This window comes from Macrobrachium rosenbergii, chromosome 4 (assembly GCF_040412425.1).
Source record: "Macrobrachium rosenbergii isolate ZJJX-2024 chromosome 4, ASM4041242v1, whole genome shotgun sequence".
Taxonomy (NCBI): domain Eukaryota; kingdom Metazoa; phylum Arthropoda; class Malacostraca; order Decapoda; family Palaemonidae; genus Macrobrachium; species Macrobrachium rosenbergii.
In genome coordinates this window covers 392,317-412,707 of record NC_089744.1, presented here as the reverse complement: position 1 = coordinate 412,707, position 20,391 = coordinate 392,317, and the positions used below count along the sequence as shown (strand labels likewise).

Here is a 20,391-nt window from a genome sequence, read left to right as displayed (position 1 = left end):
AAGAGAGGGAGAAGGGTTAATGCAATCATTTTTTTTTTTCCGAAACGTGGTCCTTTATGTTTCTTTTTTAATAGTTTGCTAACATTTAATGATTTTGCTAAATAATTCGGACTTTTTTTAAATAATTCGGACTATTTTTTCAGAGAGAACCAGGTATATTACTTTTAGCGTAAGAAGATATTGACAAGAATTAGCATTGTGTGTACTTAATGATTATAATAGCAATAATAAAACCCTCCACAGTAGTATTCTTGTAGCGAAACACAACTTAAAAAAAAGAAAAGGAAAAAAATTGCTGATCAATTTGGGGAGTCAGCTGGACCTTCATTTTCAGCACAGAGCAGACCGGGTCTAACCTGTGAAAGTGTTATGTTGATGGGATTGTTGTGACTGAGAAAAACTGAACTGTTCAATGCTTATCACATACAGCTGCATAAAGAATTAATAAGGAAATACCACGTTGCATCCCAGTAAACCAACCTGGTATGAACAATACACGCCTGCTGGCTCAAAACTATAGTTGATTATTTTTCGACTATCTATTTATTTACTTCATAAAGAAAACAACTAGAAGGATTTCTGTGGCTTCTGGATCTTAGTCTCAGCCTATGACTGTTTACCCCGAGAGAACGATAGTACCATAAAATTAATCTTTATGCGGTTTAATGTGACGAACGTTTAAATGGTCAATGCTTTGCCGCAACGAATTCTTAATTATTACACCTTTCTCAAGGTTGTACTCCCGGCCGAAAACTCCAGCAATAACTAAGAAACCTCTAAAGAATGCTGAAGCAGTTTAGAGCTCAACAAATTTTAATGGAAATTGATTCTGTGAATTAAAGAACCTGTTAAATAGACTAATAATAATGACAAGAATAATAACAAAGGTACCGGATATTGTAAGACTGAATTTTCTCCCCGTGGAATGAGCCACTACAGTGACGCGGTAAAATTGCGGTTCCCTCATCATGGTCCACGATTTCTTAATATAAATATCTTAAAGTTGTTAAAGTTACTCAAAACTGAAGTCCGTCTTGGGGGAAATTCGTGATTATACGTAACATCCTTAGCGTTGGGACTTGCCATCTCGATGCTCTTGTATTACCGTCATTCTTGGCGATATGAGGACACTAGAACTGGTAAAAATGTAAAAAATAATGATTTTTTTTTTTAATGCAACTTATAAAAACGTTTAGAACAGACGAGGATTTTAAAACGAAAGCCATAATATTTCGGTAGCAGAGACAAACTTTTTTTTTTTTTTTTACCACGATTTGACAGATTACGTAGCTGAAAAGTTAAGTATACCTTAGTTTAATCAGACCACTGAGCTGATTAACAGCTCTCCTAGGGCTGGCCCGAAGGATTAGACTTATTTTACGTGGCTAAGAACCAATTGGTTACCTACCAACGGGACCTACAGCTTATTGTGGAATCCGAATCACATTATACCGAGAAATGGATTTCTGTCACTAGAAATAAATCCCTCTAATTCTTCATTGGCCGGCGGAGATTCGAACTCGGGCCTAGCAGAGTTCTAATCGAGAACTCTACCGACTCGTCCGAGGAACTGTATTACGGACCATTAGCACAGGCACATTTGATTGTTTCTTTAATCAACCTTAATCCATTTTTCTACACAAAAATACTGCTTCTACTATTTTTGTAGCTGTTGCTGTTATTTTTACACAGTTAACCCAACTATATTCATTCTACGTAATATGAAAAACTCAAAATCAGAAGGCAGGCATCACATGAATGTAATTATCGGTAATAACAAGTAAATGCATCTTTGTGACGAATATAATCGCACTGTAATTCGTGTAAAGAAGACCAAAATTCCCTTCCGCCCTTGCAAACCAAGCGTGGAAGTTCCGTTTACGCGACCATTTGATGGGCAATAATAAACGCATGGAACAACTTCCTTGCCACTTCCTTCCGGTCCTCGCTCTCACCTTGCAGCTATTAGCGTATTCATAAAAGAGGGAGATAGGAAAAAAAATAAAATAAAAGATATTTCCTGTTCTCAGTTACGAGCTCGACTTCGCATTATCATTATAGGTATAAGATTTTTCGATTATAATAGTACGAGGAATCTTTTTTTTTTATGTAATAACTAAAGTAAGGCGCAGTTATGCTTGTGAAAAACACCTCCTTATCATAAATAAGAGGAACTGGAATTGCGAAACGGAATGAAAACTTTTAACGGAATCAAAAATTGTAGACAGCATCCTTTCACTTTCCTGTTGCCTGACAGCTACCGCCTGCTGAGACTGCTGCTGCTGTACTGTTGAACTAAAACTATCTTTTAAGTTTATTTTGAGTAGACTGTGTGTTTCACGTTTCACACCCGTTACGCACACACAAGCTTATTTAAAAACGATTTACAAATGTCATATAACAAACAAACAAAGGTTGCCTCTTAATGGCGAATACCGACGTAAGATAAGCAAAGTTAAGATGTAGTGGATAGCGACCTTTGGTAACTCGTAGCAGAGGAAGTGGTTATGGTATGATGTGTATGCATGCCTTTGGCTCTCATCTTTGTTTTCGGGAAGGCATACTTTCCCATCAAACATCCTCCCCGGAATACCCCGAGGGAATTCGATTAGCAAGTAATTATGCAAGATAAAGAAGGTGGCATGGAAACGACGTCTCTGCGGAACGCATCTGGTGTCCGCTGTAGTTGCCAAGTTGTTATTTTCGTCCAGTCATAAGCATCAAATCTTTAAGGCGTTATTACATAACTGTTGCTGCCCTTCTTAGCTTTTAATTGGTAGTGCGGACTATCATAACCGACCTGTTGAACTAGCACAGAGTGAAACATATAAATATATACATTTAGTTCACAACTTGTCAATGTTTTTTAAAACTTGGCAACAGACAGCTATCAGGTGAAGTCTGGTTGCGGCTACAATTCACTCGAGTCCACCAGTACGAGAGCTAACTTATTCTCTCGCGCATTCAGTGAGGCCGGAGATCGTAAAGGGAACGTATGCATTTATTTCGCTCCGGCCTTCGCGACCTTGTTCTCTGTTGATGCAAGTGCAGTGTGCGCGAGAGCTCTGAAGACAATGTGAATTTTCGTTTTACGGATGCCACTTTTCTCATCCTACCTCATTACATCAAAACAACGTGTGTGCTCTACGGTATTACGAGTAAAATACATAAGAATTTTTTTCCTTTCTTAATTTAAAGCCCAATTGAGGAAAAAGTTGTCGTAGCCAGTAACTCCGTCTCAAGTTTTGTTTAAAGAAATATTTCCTCGGTGTATGTGTCATTTTGTTAAGGTTTATCCAACTAGTCATTTTAAATATATTTTATCGCAATAAAACGCAGTCGACGACAGAAAAGAAAGCGCCATCAAAATGTTCATCACTAGCTTCATCCTAACCTTTCGGGTTCATTAGAACTTAAGTCCAGTCCTCATATATTAGTAAATAATTGTGACTGCTTTATTATTATTAATATTATTATTACCTCAAAGTCTCCTTTCGAAATATACACCAAAATGGACCTCGCAAATGACCTTTTGTGTTGCGAAAATGCCTCCGTAGAGCTGGACATGAAGTGCAAGGCTTATCTCGACCCTGTGTTACTCAAGGATGACAGAGTTTTATTAAATCTATTACACCTCGAGGAGAAATATATGCCCAATTCCAGTTACTTTTCGTGCGTACAAACGGACGTAGAACCTTACATGCGGGAGATGGCGGCACATTGGATGTTACAGGTGAGGAACAGCTTTGGTCACCTACAGGCCTACCACTTTATTTCTGATTACATCTGTTCAAAGTTTAATCTTATACGGAGTAACGTGTGTTTTTGTCGTCATTTTACTGATTTGTTGATTCGTAATGATCATTCAGCGCTTATTTAAAAACTTAAAGCTTAGAGGGAGCAAGATGTGTCGCATTTCGTCGCATGGTTGCTAAGCGAGGGTATGTTTAGGCCTACGGTTATTGCGAAATGGGAAATACTCTCAAGTGTTGAACTGAGTTTTGTAAATGAATGAAATCTAACCTTTTGATGTATCTGGTTGTACCTTTTTCAATAAAGAAATGTGAAATCCTCAGCTATTGCCATAGCTGTTGAGATGTGTAGTAGACCCAAGGCGCTGTTGCCAGGTTATTCGGGAGCCACATAGTACTGTCAGCTTAGAAAATTATGGGAACCTAAATCGGCCAGATGTTTGTTACCATGTTTTGTATTTTTCATCAGTGGTATTGTAATCTAGAGTTTAATCGTTTGAGTCGCATAATTATGTCGTTTGTCGCCTGGTAGGGAATTATGTGGCAAAACATTCTTCAGAGGTTTGTTTGATGAGACACCAAGTTACTCGATGCGTTTTTTTAAATTACAGTAATTTAAGCCGTCATAAGGTATGTGATGTGTTTTTGTGATGCTAAGCAGAATAATGTAAAAAGTTTACTCTTCCATGTGCCTGAATGTTGTTGTTTGCCTGCTGTTCAAAGCATTTACAGTTGCGTTGCAAAGGCGCAAAGGCTAAAGTAAGTTGTTTTGCGTGCACTGTATTGCCGTACGTAGAAATCACTTGTTTCGTGCCATACAGGCGAATTTTAAATTTTATTAACTTCGTCAGGTCATTCCAATTGAGTTGACATTGGTAGTGACTGAACAGGTATCGGGTATTGTAGATTATGTATAGACGTTCGTCGCTACAAAGACTGAAAAATAAACACCTCCCCCCAACCAGACTATACACTTAAATTCATAAATAAACGTGGTTCCATTATGCAGTTATTAAAAAAAAAAAAAAATGGAGGGAGAGTGTTACACGAATAAAATCTAGTAGAGAAGAGACTTGTACAATACTCTTAAACTATTCAGTAATAAACCAAAGACGGGCGGTCTCTTGTTTGTAAATTTTTTCGTAAATTCTACTTTGACAGATCTTTCATATTCACAATTGATCCCTGGTCCTCTTTTCCTGCCGAGAGCGACCAGATTTGCCGAGCAGCAGCATTAATATGTAGTCAGTGTGCCTCGCTCGAGGTCCTCTATTCCTCACACCGTTGGACTGTGGAACAGTCTCCCTGAGGATGTCGTGGAACTGGAACCTCAAAAGTTCAAGCGAAGATGCAGTGCCGTGCTACCTTAAAACATGTCTCCTTGAATTTTGATAATTTACATGCATTTTTATTTATTCATTAATTTGTTAATTTGTTTTTTCTTCTTTGATAACCGATCTCTTCCTGTATTTCCAAATAGGCCTACCTTCTTTTACTTCTTTCCAATAAACACTATATTCTGTGGAAGCTTAAATTTCAAGTTAATGGGCTTTGTGGGCTTGCTCCATATGAATAGGGTTCATCTTCCAAATAATAATAATAAAAAAAAAAGAAGTATGACACAGTAGACTTTTCTGATTCAAGACAACTGAGAACTAACGAATAAATGGTACCCGTCGAATGCACCAAACGAGAGCAAATATAAGACACCCCAAAAGTAATCAAGGAAATTGGTGTAGTGTCTCAGTTTAGTTAATTATATAGGTGCTACTATAGTATGATACCTACCATCCATTTTCTACATTTGAGCCCTCCGGGGCTAGTACTAAACACGACGAAACTGTGTAGGCGAGTCACTGTTTCCCCGTATTTAGTACTAGCCCCTGGGGATCAAGTAGTTTTATATATAGTTTGAGGAAGTAATTGCCACACGCCTTAATTCGGTTGTTTGATAGATAGCATCTTAATTTTTGGTAGGTCGCGAATAGCTCGGTAGATATCATACTGTAGTAGCACTGTTATAGATACTTAATATAAATATGTATATACACACGCGCGCACACACACACACACACACACACACATATATATATATATATATATATATATATATATATATATATATATATATATATATATATATACAGTATATATACTGTATATATACAGGCTTCTTCAGGAGAGCCATGCGTTGCTTGAAGGTCAGCTTATCTAGTTATTTATAAGATCAGAGAGATAAACATGATGTTGATAGTGAACTGCTTTTGTTTAGCTGTGCTTTGAAAATCTATTACTTAGGTTTTAATTGTTGACATTGCAATTCATATATACTGTACAGTATATATACATATATATATATATATATATACATATATATATTATATATATGTATATACATATATATATATATATATATATAGAGAGAGAGAGAGAGAGAGAGAGAGAGAGAGAGAGAGAATGTGTGTATTTTTTAATGTCCACGCTTACCGTTTGAATTACTTTAGATGTTTACCAGTATAGATGTCCCGATTTTTAAGTGTCAAATTCAAATATCAGTAGTGCATTGATACCTTTATTTTTTTTACCTCCCTTAGTATTATTACATTCATTCACTGCCGAAGTGAGTCTACAGAAGATGCTCTCACGTTCTGACAAAGTATTTTCTTTGTACCTCTTCCTCCGCCTCTCCACTTTCACTAGCCTTTTTGTTGTAGAGAGTGACTACGGAGAAGTACAGTGGTGGTAGGTGTAGGTCCATAGGCCTAGATCCCGTATAAATAATCGCTCCCGTCATGATGTATGTGATTAAGAAACCCTCACATGGTACTCTCTCTCTCCTGCTCATATCAAGAAATCAAATAATCATCTACCTATCTACCTATATATTTTGTAACCTGCCAGAGTATTTATGAATATGAACTTTTCACCTTTTTTACTCATTAATTTTGTGACATAAGTCAGACTGCCCTTTTCTAAACTTAGACCTCAGTAATTAGTTATCATAATTGGATAGCTTATGCTGTATAAATAGATAATTTATTCATGTGTAAGAAAATATCATTATAGTTTGTATTCGTTTAAACGCCAAATTGGTTGCAGCAGGTACGCCTTGCATTGGTAAGACCGTTAGACTGTTAAACAGCAATCCTTAATAATGTTAAACACCATCTTTGACATTTTTATTTCGTTTAACCTAGGCGCGTTCTCTCCGGAGAGCTCATGGCACAGTTCTCTTGTGACCGATAAACTGAGTGGTTTTATAGGTCCATTACCTGGTTGATAGTTATTAGGCCTAATCTGTGATTTGATGAACGGCCTCCTTTTTTTTTTTTTTTGTATTTTGTTTGTTGTCAGTATGAATGAGTTCCGTGATACCTTATGAGTCTTATATAGTTTTTATTTCTTTTTTTATTAGTGTTTTACAATTTGTGGCCGATTGTGTGCTGCCTGAGAACACGTCTATAGTGATCGCCAATCAGTGATGAATACTTTTGAATGATAAACAATTACGTCTTTGTAATTTGTATATGAAACACGGACACTACTGTATTTTTGGTATTCTTCAAGTTGATTAGGTCTCTTATTAATAAATTCAGTTTCATATGTGGGATTCGAAAGCTTAAGCGTGTTAAAATGAATACGGTAGTTCCTTTTTTGGTTTGAATTAATCCAACTCTGAGCCTACACGGGCTTCTGCCCGTAGCACACTTAGCCGAAAGTGTGGGAAGGTTAAGAGGCTTCATGTGGCCCTTTGGACGCTTTGATCCAACAGAAACGAAGGAATGAAGATGATTACAGTGTATTTTAAACAGGCATGCCATGTATGCTATGTGAGACATTAAAATTGCCCGAGCAAAAATGTGTAAAAAAGGGAGTTCAGGCATGTGTCTGTGTGCGTGCGTGTGCGCTTGAACGCCTGCATATGTGTATATTAACGGTACTGTAAATTTAGATATCTGCCGAAAGCTAATGGTAATTACTTTATTATAATATCAGAGTTGCTCTTCAATTCTGTTGCGCTCGTATATTGATTAGCACACCTACTGTAAGTGCCGGTCGGTTGTGTCATTTGGTACTTGAGCGTATTTAAAAAAATTATGAAATTATAATTGATTTATGTTTTGGCGTTAACCTAGAATTTATAATTGTGTTTTTTATGATTTATAAGTTTAGTCACTGTCTCTTGCAATTAAACTAATTGGCGGATTAATGAGACTTTCAGATCGGATAACGATAATCTTTGGGTAATATTGTTTTAGACTTATGATTAAGAACTCTTTCTCAATGGATATCACAAGATGAAGCTATTCGTGTTTTTTTTTTTTTTTTTTTTTTTTTTGTGATTGGTCCTAGACCCAGTTAGTTTGTTGCAGTCTTGGTTGATATAATACCAGTCACTTCTTGCTCCATGAAGACTTGACATTGTTTGGGACTCCAGTTGTTCCCAATGACAGCAATTAAGATGTCAAAATTGGTTGATTTTATGTTTACATTTACCTTTTTTTTAAATGGCTGAAGTGCATTCCATTTAGACGGCTTAAATTGCATTTGAAAACAAGACCGAGAAATGCTTTACACGATAAACCCTCGTTCCACTTTCTTATTTCTGTCAACCATTTTCTCTTCCGTCTTTCTCGTTTGTTATGCAAGACCCAGAGAGCCTTGACGACTGACTACCTAACGTCGAGACTCATTCGTGTTTAAAGGTATTCAGTACTCTCTCTCTCTCTCTCTCTCTCTCTCTCTCTCTCTCTCTCTCTCTCTCTCTCTCTCTCTCTCAGGGACCATATCTGTGTAGGCTGCCTCTACTGTTTTTTTTTTTATTTATTTTAAACAGAACCCTTCGTCTTAGTGGGTTATAGTGGTTGTGTATGAATATTTCCTTGAAGGGGCTCAAGAGGCCGTTAGTTTCTGCAGTTTCAAGAAAAGTGGGGCAGTAGGTTTCCGTCCGTCTGTCGCTGTGTATTGCTACCATGACTGTCCTCCCCTCGTGGCCCTCCGATCAGGTCCTCTTGTCCTTTGTCTGCTGGCCGGGTTGGAAAGGCAGGGGCAGCAGCAGCAGCAGCCGCGGCAGCAGGGTCTCGGTCTGCAGGAGGTGTAAGGGTTCTAGACAGGGAGGGAGGGATACTGATTGAGGATTTGAAAAAGAGAAAGAGGGGTGGGGGAAGAGGATGAGGGACTGCGAAGAATAGCTCTAGAATAGCCTGCGAGAAATAGACATAAGGAAACAAAAAATGTCTGCAGTAGTGAATTACACACACAACGAGAAAGACTTGAATATGATACTAGTATTTGTTTCATAACAGTAAAGATCCTGTCGTCGGTGGTCTTCAGTTTTGTTGTCTACTTTTGAGTATGTTAATAATTGAAGCAGAGAATCTTGGCGACGGCCGTACAGCAGTTTTCTGTAACTATTATTGCTACTGCTAAGGGACTGTTACTGCAATTACTACTGCCACCCATAACGAAAGACTACTAAAGAAGGTGGCACCAGCCCCAGCCCCAGCCCCTGCCCCAGCAGCGAGTGAGTCAGACCCCTTCAGCAGGATGGTCGGTCCCTGGAGGACTAGGCAATCATAGTTTGCCGTTTTAGAGGAGGCTGTCTAGCTGGCTGCCAGATTGCTCTGTCGTTGTTTGTGCATTTCAGCGAAGTCCTCTTGAGAGTTATGCTTACCGCTAAGGCTGCTTCGTGGGGATGAATTATCTGTGCATTTTGAGTCGGCTGAAATGTTCGCGAGTTAGTAGGCGAATGGTTACGTGTAACCCGTGGCTCTGATACCACACGCTTTGTGTTAATTGCCGTAACTCTCAATACAAAGACGCGGTTTGTCTGTACACTTGAAGGGGGTATATACATTGTACTTTTTAAATACACGTGACTCGGCGTTGGGAAAAAGAAAACAGGATTAAGAGAGAGAAGAGTGTTGGATTGCAGCATCCATAAGGGAACAATACCACCTTCAGCACTCTTCTGACTGCTCCTCCCTCTCCCTTATGTATGCTGCCCTCTCCTCCTCCTCCTCCTCCTCCTCCCCCCTCTCCCTCTCCCTTCGTGCGACGGAAAGAACCTGATGGGGCCCACTGGAAAGGTTGAACCCATACCATTGCAATGTCCCAATGCTCTTAACCATTGGGTCTGCTTTTTATTTATTATTTCTTCAGGTATGCTTCTCAAACACAAACTAACAATTTTGCAATATTTTCGTGTGGCTGTTGTGAGATCCATCGCGTCCAGTTCCATACACTTCATGTCCCAAGTAATGTAAATATAGCGGCGCGCTAAAGCGTCACTAGCATCCCATTAAGAGCTTCAAGATGAGATGTGGCAATACCAAGGTTCCAGCTATATGTAATGTAGATTCTTAAAAGAAATTACATCATGTGATCCCAGAGGTCGTCCAAGGGCATTTTAATGCATCTTAGCATCTTCAGTTAAACTTAATTATGATTTAGGGTTAATGTAAGTCAGGTTTTTACCATTTTAGTTTTTTTTTTTTTACACGTAATATGGATTTAAATAGCGCCATGTACTTAGGCATCCTAAGTTCATGAGAATACTTTGGATCTAGAAACAATATATTCATTCGATTTACAATCCAAGAGAGCAATTGCACGCGTGAATAGTAAAAGTAGGCGTTAGGCTGCATAAAATGTGACACATACCCTCATGATGTAATAGATTTCATCTTCGTCTCTTGTAAACTAGATGACAACTTTTTCCTCAGTGATCAGTGATGAGCATCACTGTTGGTCTTTGTAACTCTGCTGAAAAATCGAGTCGTCCACCCAGACAGGGCCTCAGTCACTGAGGGTAAAGCTCTCTCTCTCTCTCTCTCTCTCTCTCTCTCTCTCTCTCTCTCTCTCTCTCTCGTCTTACTTAGATTTCTGTTGATGTTCTTCATTACCCTGACTGGGAATAGTTTCTTCGCGTCTTTAGTAGACGTTTTTAACATAATAACTGTTACCGCTCACTGGTGTGGTGTGAGTCATGCGTTTGTGTTAAGCAGCCTATACACGTTATGGGAACATTTGGGTATCCACACTCGTCCTCTCACAACACAAGACTCCTTCATCACTTCCCCCTCCCCTCCCCCTCCCTTCCCTTCATTCTCTCTCACATGCAGACACCCCCCCCCCATTTCCCATATCCCCTAAACTAGAGTTGGTGTTCCCTCGTCTGTAACTCCCCAATGACCATGTATTGGTCGACCTTGTACAAATTAATTAGAATACGATCACCCCTCTAATCTCATGCTATGGCATTCTTCCATTGTGGTGTTCTGCAGTGTTGAGGAGAGTCGCAGGAAATTAACAGAGGAGCTTTTGAGTTCTACGCATGAGTTCCAATGATGGCGATGTGTTTGTTTGTTGCCTGTGTGAAGATTAGACGGTGCCGTCATCAGTTGTAGCTGGCCCCGCCCCCTCCCTCCACCCCTCCTCTCTCTTGCCTTCTGATGCCCCTACACGTGCCAATATTGGTCACGTGATTTGGTGAGAGCCTTCTTCTAAGTAGGTGTTATGCGACTGACATGTTTGTCATGCCCATTCTTTCTCACGCTCGCGTCGTTAGTTTGGCATTTAATAAACTACGTGACACTGTATGATTGATTGTGTTCTTTTTTATACTTCAGCAGCTTGGGCCGCTCATTGCGCATTTCTGGTTCTGATGATTAGATTAACGTTGTGAAAGTGTAAGCATTGGATGAGGCATGCTTGTTTACGTTAGAGATTTGCATTACGGACGTTTCTTGTCCGACTGTCACATCCTAAATGGGAGGGGAGTGCTTTGCCTCTCGCCTTCAGCTGCGTCGTAAGTAATCACCACCACAAGAGATGAATTCTCGATAGATGAGACGGAGGGTGTGAGAGGCGGCGATCTGAGACAGGTTAAGCTGTGTTGGGTCTGGTCAGCACTTGTGTGGGTGAACATCTGTTGGGCAGTGTATATGGTAAGCAATGTCGTTTTATATATATATATATATATATATATATATATATATATATATATATATATATATGTTTATATATATATATATATATATATATGTATGTATGTTTATATATATATATATGTGTGTGTGTGTGAGAGAGAGAGAGAGAGAGAGAGAGGCTTATGCCCTGATAGAGGCGTGTATTTTTAGTGATGTCTCAAAGGCCCCTTCCCCTCTTCCACCACTTCCCTCCTCACATCCCTCCTATTTTTTTCTTTTCTTGCATCCATTCCTGCTTCCTCCCCTCCTTCACTCCCTTCCTCCCTCCCTCCCTCGCTCCATGCTTCATCTCCGTCATGTCTTCCCCCCCCCCACTAGAGCTGTTAACTTGCTTGGGTGGGTGGGATGGGTGGTGTCTTGCAAGGGCGGTGACCTGTCTGGCGGGGAGTATGACCTTGAAGATGTCGTCATTATTGTCTTGTGCCATCCATCCGTCTCGAGTTTGTATTTCGTCGTATATTTGTTTTTATTTTTTTATTGGTTTTTATGCATTTGTCGAGCTGACTTCCTTTTTTCTTGTGGGTTGTAATTGCACGATTTTAAAGTCTTTTGGACCTGTTTTTGTATATCTAATTAGTTTTTTATATATATATATATATTTTCAGTATCTCCAAGAAATTTTCTTGACATTTGCGAATGCTTTAGAACAGCTTTCAAGCCCTTACTATTATCCGAAACGTTATTTTGAAACGCCTTTTGATTATGCTTTGGTTAGGCAAAGTGATGCGCCAATTTTTTATGTGGTGTATTCGCGAAGTAGACTTATTCTTATGATAGCTTCCAGTTAAAGGGGAAATCTGTCTAACATGTAGCTCTGTACAAATGAAGAATATTGTTCTCCTGAAATTTATCCTATATGAAGTGGCATCCATAGGGGTTAGTGCCGTCAGTGCAAATATTGCGGTGCATTGTGGGCATTACTTGAAGGTCTTTGCAGCGTCCCTTCGGCCCCTAGTTGCAACTGCTTTCATTCCTTTTACTGTACCTCCGTTCATATTCTTTCTTCCATCTTACTGTCCACCTCTCCTAACAGTAGATTTATAGTGCAACTGCGAGGTTTTCCTCCTGTTACACCCTTCAAGCTTTTACTGTCAATTTCCGTTTCAGCGCTCAATGGCCTTAGTTGCCCCAGCGCTTGGCATGCATGCCTAAAATCTATAAATCAGTCAATAAATAAGGTAGCAGACACTTCGGAGCGTATTTTACGTGATTTGTTCATTTTTTTTTTTTTTATCGGGAGTCGTGACAGCTCTGTGATTTGACTGTGTGAGATGGCCTTAGTGTAACTGCATTGTCATGTGCTGAATAAGTATTGTTGTCAGTTGCCCTTATTCATGTAGTTTGGTCGTGCTCCTGTTGACATTTCTAATTAAATTATATGTGTATATAAAATTGAGAAGCATGTATAATATATATATATATATGTATATATATACATATATATAAATATATATGTATGCACAAAAGGATCTACAGTAATATTGCATGCTTAAATATCGAAATGAAATGTGTATTTATAAAAAATATAGGCACATTTCGTCTTGATACTCAAGTAGGCCTATATTACTGTGGATCCCTGTGTACATAATTGAGAAGCACGATACGGTGTCTTTATGTTTCATGTAGATTTATATTAGATATTATGCCCGTTCATAATGATGTGCATGCGTACCCATATGAAGTTGCCTTCCATTCCCCTTTAATGCCACTTGGTCTCTGTGGTCTCTGCTCTCAGGTATGCCAAGAGGAGCAGCAGGGAGAGGAGGTGTTCACCCTCGCCATGAACATGATGGACCGTTTCCTGTCGCTCATGAAGATCCGAAAAGAACAGCTCCAGCTTCTGGGCACCGTCTGCCTTTTCCTGGCGTCCAAAATTAAAGAGAGTGACCCCCTCGACCCACGCAGGCTCGTCCGATATACCGATAATTCCGTCACTCTTGAAGAGATTAGGGTGAGTCCCTCGCTCTCCTGTTTATTTTTCATCTTTTGATTTCAGTCTTACCTGCTCACAGTCTGACCGTCGGCCTCTCCTTATTTTCATCGTATGCAGTGTGTTGATCTGATTTGGTCTCTGCTATTTTGCCCTTTGGATTCAGATATATATATATGTATTTGCATTTATGGTTGTATATATATATATATATATATATATATATATATATATATATATATATATATATATATACACATGTAGATATATACATACATATATTTATATATGTGATAGATAGATATTTATATATAGATAGATATTTCTTATATGAAACTTTCCACTTGAACTGAATATTTTTCTAGCCTCTTTTCTTACGGCGTCAATAACCTAGATGTTGCGACGCTAGTTTTAGTAACCATAAATCAATCAATCATCCCAAAGTGATGAGGCGATAGTCTTTTTCGATGTGAGTCTCAGTGTCTTTATTCCATTATCATTTTCCCTTGAACTGTTTTATGTTGTTCATGCAATTTCTCTTAAGAATCACTTTGCCATATGTTTCTTGTTTAATTTAAAACCTGCCTTATAAACTTCGAAAGATTCGTATCACCTAGACTTGACTGAAAAATTATGATCTTTATTATTTTCAGTTAAAGTAAAATAATGTTGGGTGGTAGGTCTAGGGATGATGGTAGCAGGGTGATTGTTTATTTAACCTTTCTTTTTTAGCCGGGACAGAGAACAGAGGTCGAGTCTATTATCCTATATGGGTATGTTTACATCGCCTCGACATTTCCTACCCATCAGTGTCACTACTGTATGTCTAGCTTTTAAATTTCCGCTCCATCGATTCGACGGAAATCTTTTGAGAGACGTGTGGGCGGTGGTGGCTGTTGGGGGTGGAGGGTTAGCCTATGTGCTTAAACACAAGGATAAAAGAATCCCAAATGGAGAAGGTCTCATCGCGTCCAGTCTCTTCATTATTATTATTATTATTATTATTATTATTATTATTATTATTATTATTATTACTCAGAAGATGAACCCTATTCATCTGGAAATTCAAGCTTCCAAAGAATATGGTGTTCAATAGGAAATAAGAGAAAGTAGATGGAATTACAGAAAGAAAATGAACATTTCTTTTCCTTACCCTGGATGTTCTTGCGGTTAATTGGTGTTGTTAGATTCAACCATACAGTTACCCTCGGATACGGTTGGGCTTTCATAACGCTGCCAACGTACTGGTAAATTTAAACGACGTTTATATTTGATTTTGATGTCTGGATTTTAATTGAATATCTTGTGTGGAGACTTGAGTTGGTCTCAGCCTATTATTTTAACTAAGCGTTGTTGCCGGGTACTACATTGTTTGTGAGCATTTTTTATACTTCGATTTAGTCCAGAAAACTCTCTCACCGTGGGTGTTAGCGTCTTGGGTGGGTCAGAGGATTTTTGGGGGTTATCGTTTCACGATAACCTTTATAATTCGGAATTATGCTCTTGATAAGGAGACCCTACTCGATACTTTCCCTTGACACCCGTACTTACGTTCCCCACCTTCTAAATCTCCGTCCACCGATATCGATGTAGAAGAGATTGTCAAGGCCTGAAGAGGCCGAGATTTATATTTATTATAACAGTCAGCTACCGGTACCTCTCTCCCCCCACCATCAACTCCCCCTCCTTCTCCACCTCTTCCTACCCCCGTTCCTTCTTCCCTCCTCTGCGCTCCTCGTCTGTCCATTATCCGGGTTTCATTCTTAAGGCTCTATTTAATGCCATATAACCCAGACTACCGTCTTTTTCTTTCTCCAACTCTTCATGTCTCAAGTGTATGTAGCTACTTCCGCTTCCCATAAATCAGATTTTCTGTTTATTATCTTTTCAACAGTGTTTGTGATTTGGAGATTAGTGTCGTCATAAACAATTCGTGTTGGTGCGTCGTAAATTCGTTTAAATATTGCGCATGCGTATGCCGTGTTCCCGCCGAAGGGTACCGTGAGGGGGTTTCACAGTCTCACTTGAGGTTGGTATGTTGGAAACTATTTTGTACTTTTGTTTTTGCTGTGCGCGGCTGTTGTTATTGATTGGCTTTGTTATATTTTTTTATATGGCATGCAAAAAACAAAAGCGTGGAGTGCTTTTGTTTACTCACGTTTTTCGTTTTAACGTGACTGGTACGTACGGTGGCTATCTTTAGCATCATGTTCCCAGTACCTTTTGTAGTTCCTTTGGAGAAGAACAGGAACAGGAGTCGCAGCAGAGAGGCCTACAGGATGAGAAAAGATTACGTCCCTCAATGGGGAAGGGAGAAATATTTTCTCAGGTGCTTTGTCAAGTGGCTCAAAAGGTTCAGAGTGAATTTTATTGGGTTACCAAGAACGTTTGAACCTTCCACCAACCCAGATTGCTTATAATCTGCTGCTGGTGTTGGTACGTCTGTTATTGCTGTTATGTAAGAAGCCAGGATACAAAGTAGAGATTTTCACCTGTTACTGCAGTTTTCAGCAGTGGTAGTGGTTGTATATGTCAGGAAGATTTATACCCTTTAGTTGCATATCTATTCTGAGGATATGAAATATCTTTTCTTTTCGTAATTGACGTTGATAAAGAAGACAAAGCATTAGTCGCAGATATTACCTCTGTTCATGCGTCAGAAGTGTTGCTGCGATTTCCACACGTAACTAAACATAGCCGAGGTTAGAAAGACGATGTCATCTGGGTTGTATGAGCCATTGTGAAACTCTCCTCTACTTTGTTCCCTGTGTTTGAGTGACTGGTGTTAACTGTAAATCCGGTGTTTGTGTTGTTTCGACCTTCGTTGCTGACTGACGTACCTTAAATGAAGGCATGAATGGAGTCCCATTGTTGTTTTACATCCCCAGCCGTTGTTTTCGACCTGAGTCGATGAGATCTTGGGTAGCCTGTCTGTCGTCACATGACGTCTTTCATTTTCGAGGTTTGGAAAGATTAACTTTTTTCATATACTGTGAAGATTGATGTTTATAGTTGTTCTCGTGCGTAGGTCTACTTCAGGATGAACAATTGGTGCAGTGTTTTTTTTTTTCTGAGCCTGCAAATCTGCCTTGGTATTCAGACCCTGTAGATGTTTGTTGATATATACAGCCTCACACTGGTTTGCACTTAGCGGACCGGTGTATTTGACCTGCCGGTGGGCATAAAAGGAAATGCCATCCCCACCATGCCGCTGAAGAAATCAGAATGGGCATGGGTGAAGAGCTCATGGGAGCAAGAATGCAGTTTACCTGTGTAGCAAGTACTGTACGTAACCGGTTCTGATGGAACTGTAGCGGCGCCAACAACAGCAGTAATAATAATAAACATGCAATGTGACTTATTATGCATAAAAATACATGAATTCTGCTATCCTCCCAGTATATTCCAGTTACCAATGTTCTGTTATGTTCTTCTTTAGTCTCAGTATTAAAATATTACCTGCGCTGTGTTCTCCTGATTTTTATTATTGTAGAACTTTTCATCGATAAATGGAAGCTTAGTATCTTCCGGTAAATGAATATATACGTCACTGAATGATGCATTTTATATGAAATCTTTTTAGTAATGATTGACACACGATGATGACGTAACTTGCTTATGCTTGGTAATTCTAGTAGGGATACTTGCTCCTGTATCGTTTAATGTAACAGTACTTGAAATACATATGATATCAAATATAACAAGTGGATCTTAGATACCCGGAAGTGACATAAGAACACACACACACACACACACACACACACACACACACACACACACACACTATCCAACTTTAGTCATGTTGAATTCGAGCCAACATTTTACGTAAATAAGGAGACCTCTGCTTTTGCGTTGGGCCAAGAGCTTATTATTCGTTTTTTTTTTATACTGTAAAGTCGTGTGTGTATGTGTGTGCGTCTGTGTATTTATACGCCTGGGTAACTCTTCTTCCACATAAAAGTCGCCGTATATTGAAAAGTTTATGGGAAGTCCCTTTCATAAGGAGTGACCATTGAACCCATGGTCTGTCACTATTGCACCATATAGCTGTCAGTGCTGTTGGTCCCCCTGCCCTAAGTCTCTCTCTCTCTCTCTCTCTCTCTCTCTCTCTCTCTCTCTCTCTGTCTCTGTGTGTAAGTGTTTTGTGTGTGTGTGTAATCTTATTCCTGCCATCCCCTCTCCTCTCCGCTGTCATTTGCGGTGCCTAGCTGCGTTAAAAAGAGTGCGAATGTCGTCACCTTGCGTGTTCCTTTAGATGCTCACAAAGGTTAAGGTACTGTTTAAAGAGACCCCTTTTTTTTACTGTCACCTGTTGCATGACTTGGACGAGGTTTGGTGTATATTGCTGTGTATATATAAGATAGTGGCACACTTAACAGTTATTGCGGGGTAATATTTCTCATTGACCGTGTACACGTTTATGGCTTACAAACGAATTCTGGGATTATGGGCGGTATTCCCGGCTTGGATTCAGCTACTGTGGGATCCTAGAATTGAGGATATTTTCGTATGAGGTCGTATATAACGTAGACTGGCACGCCTGGCGATTTTTTGCATAATTATTTGTGTACCTCGACAAGAGGTAACGTATCTTTCGCATAACGTATTAGCTCGTGAATTTTTAGCTGCACTTATTTCCTTATTTTCCTGTTTTCAGTAACTTGACATTTACTGAACTGACCGTCTTTTTTTTTCTTCTTCTTCAACAAAAGCACCAGAATGTCGTCCATTGTCGTGTCCTACCGGGACGCGGCCTGGGACGATGTTCACGTGTGCTTGAAAGAATCCAGAGGGTTCCTAACAGTGCCTCTTTTATTGAGGGAGGGAGAGAGAAAGAATTCCGAAAGGTAATTTTCTCTTTCCTTTATGGCCTTCTGTTTGCTCTTTGTGGGTGACGTCGGTAATTGGATGTTATTTCTGTTTCCAACTGTTGGTGTTGAATGGGGTCAGTTGAAGCGATTAATTTTAGGGGAAGGTAGGTTTTTGACAGCTAGGGAATTTGAGGCTGGGAAGAAGAAGAAGAAGAAGAAGAGAGAGAGAGAGAGAGAGAGAGAGAGTTTTCATTTATATATACTGGACTGCAGTAGGATAATTCTCGTGAATGCATTATCTGTTGTCATTAAACACAATGATGTCGAATGGAACAAACAAACGGGAATGCCACAGAATGGAGATCTTGGGAGAGCTGTCCAAAGTAATCATATTACGTCTTCGTCGGAGTTCCGTGTTAGTTTCTAGGACTGCGGTCATCGATTAAGAAAATTCGTCTGAGAGAAGTAAAAGTATGGAATAGAAAAGGACGGTAGGTTTACTGAAGAAAAGAATGTTTCATGCCTGATGTGAATAAGGAGATGACGGCGGAGAGCCTCTATATAGTGTTTAGGCTTGATATGAATTAATATGAAGCTGTTTATGTCTCCCATCTATGAGTATTTCGTTTTGCCAGTGTTAGGTATCTGTAATGCCTCCTCAATTGTCCGAGGGATGACTGTCAAAAGAAAAAGGTCACCTCAAGACCAAAAGGCAGCGTGGAGTCCTTATTTCACTTGAAGATCAGTGAGCAACCTTTTCATAGTATATATTATATATACATATATATATGTATGTATTATATGTGTAGATATATATACATACATACATACATACATACATACATACATATAAACGGTTACAGCATACATTCACCTTGTGTGTGCATCGGAACAAGTCCACACTGTTTTCTTCCCCAGAGCAAGTGTGACCATGCAGTTGTAGGCCGTGGTAGCTTTCTTCTCCGAATTTGAACCGGTGTTTTTATTTTTATTTTATTTTTATGTTTTTTATGTGTATTATTCTTAGAGGAGGAATCTCCTGTGATGTTCGTCATGCATTGTGAACCTACGGCTCGCTTTATGTGTAGTTGAACCGTACTGATTGTGATGTAAGATCTCCATTAAATTATTAACTTCTGTACGTTCTCCTACTGCTGTATGTACTACTGTTACTGAAATTTTAATCTATGCTGTTTTTTTTTTTTTTTTTGACAGTTGTTTTTATTGCTTCTACCCCCTGATGAATCGCACAGTTTTTTTTTTTTGTTTATTTTCCACCAAAGTACTTATTATGTTTTGCATTTTAAAAAAATATTTTTCTGTATTTTATTTTTATTAATAAATCTCTTTCTTCTCAGTTCACTCTCCTACAACCATACCCGTTCATTGTTCTTCTTTATTTGATTCTTAATACTGCACCATAGTTACTTTGCCATTAAACCATCAATAGGAAGGGAAGTCACGCTTCGTGACCTTCTTAATTCCTTCTCGCTTTCTTCCTCTGCTTAGGGTCTTAGAGGCTCTAGTGTCTGATGTCAAGGGCACTACTGGTGACTCACTGGCTCTGCCGTGGCTCCCGTCTCTTTAGTCACATAGTCATCGTCGAGATTTGAATATAACCCAATGCGTAAGGACGCCGTAGGGGTTAGTGCCATCAGTGCGCCTCATGTGGCGCACTGTAGGCATCTCTGGTGGTTCTTTGCAGCGTCCCTTCTGCCCCTAGCTGCAACCCCCTTTTCATTCCTTCCCCTGGACCTCCGTTCATATTCTTTTTCTTCCGTCTTACTTTCCACCCTCTCCTGTAAATTGTTTCATAGTGCAACTGCGAGATTTTCCTCCTGTTACACCTTGCAAACCGTTTTACTGTCAATTTCCACTAGCGCTGAATGACCTTATAGGTCCCAGCG

At 39.3% G+C, this 20,391-nt stretch overlaps 1 protein-coding gene across 1 annotated transcript in view; it reads left to right on the top strand.

Annotated features, from left to right (window-relative positions):
* Positions 1-2,903: 2,903 nt before the first annotated feature.
* LOC136829365 (G1/S-specific cyclin-D2-like) overlaps positions 2,904-20,391 on the top strand; it is a 75,301-nt gene continuing 57,813 nt past the window's right edge. The window contains exons 1-2 of the mRNA XM_067087815.1: positions 2,904-3,733; positions 13,479-13,694. Coding sequence (XP_066943916.1) covers positions 3,512-3,733; positions 13,479-13,694 — 438 coding nt within the window. The 5' untranslated portion in view covers positions 2,904-3,511. The remainder of the gene's footprint in view (positions 3,734-13,478; positions 13,695-20,391) is intronic.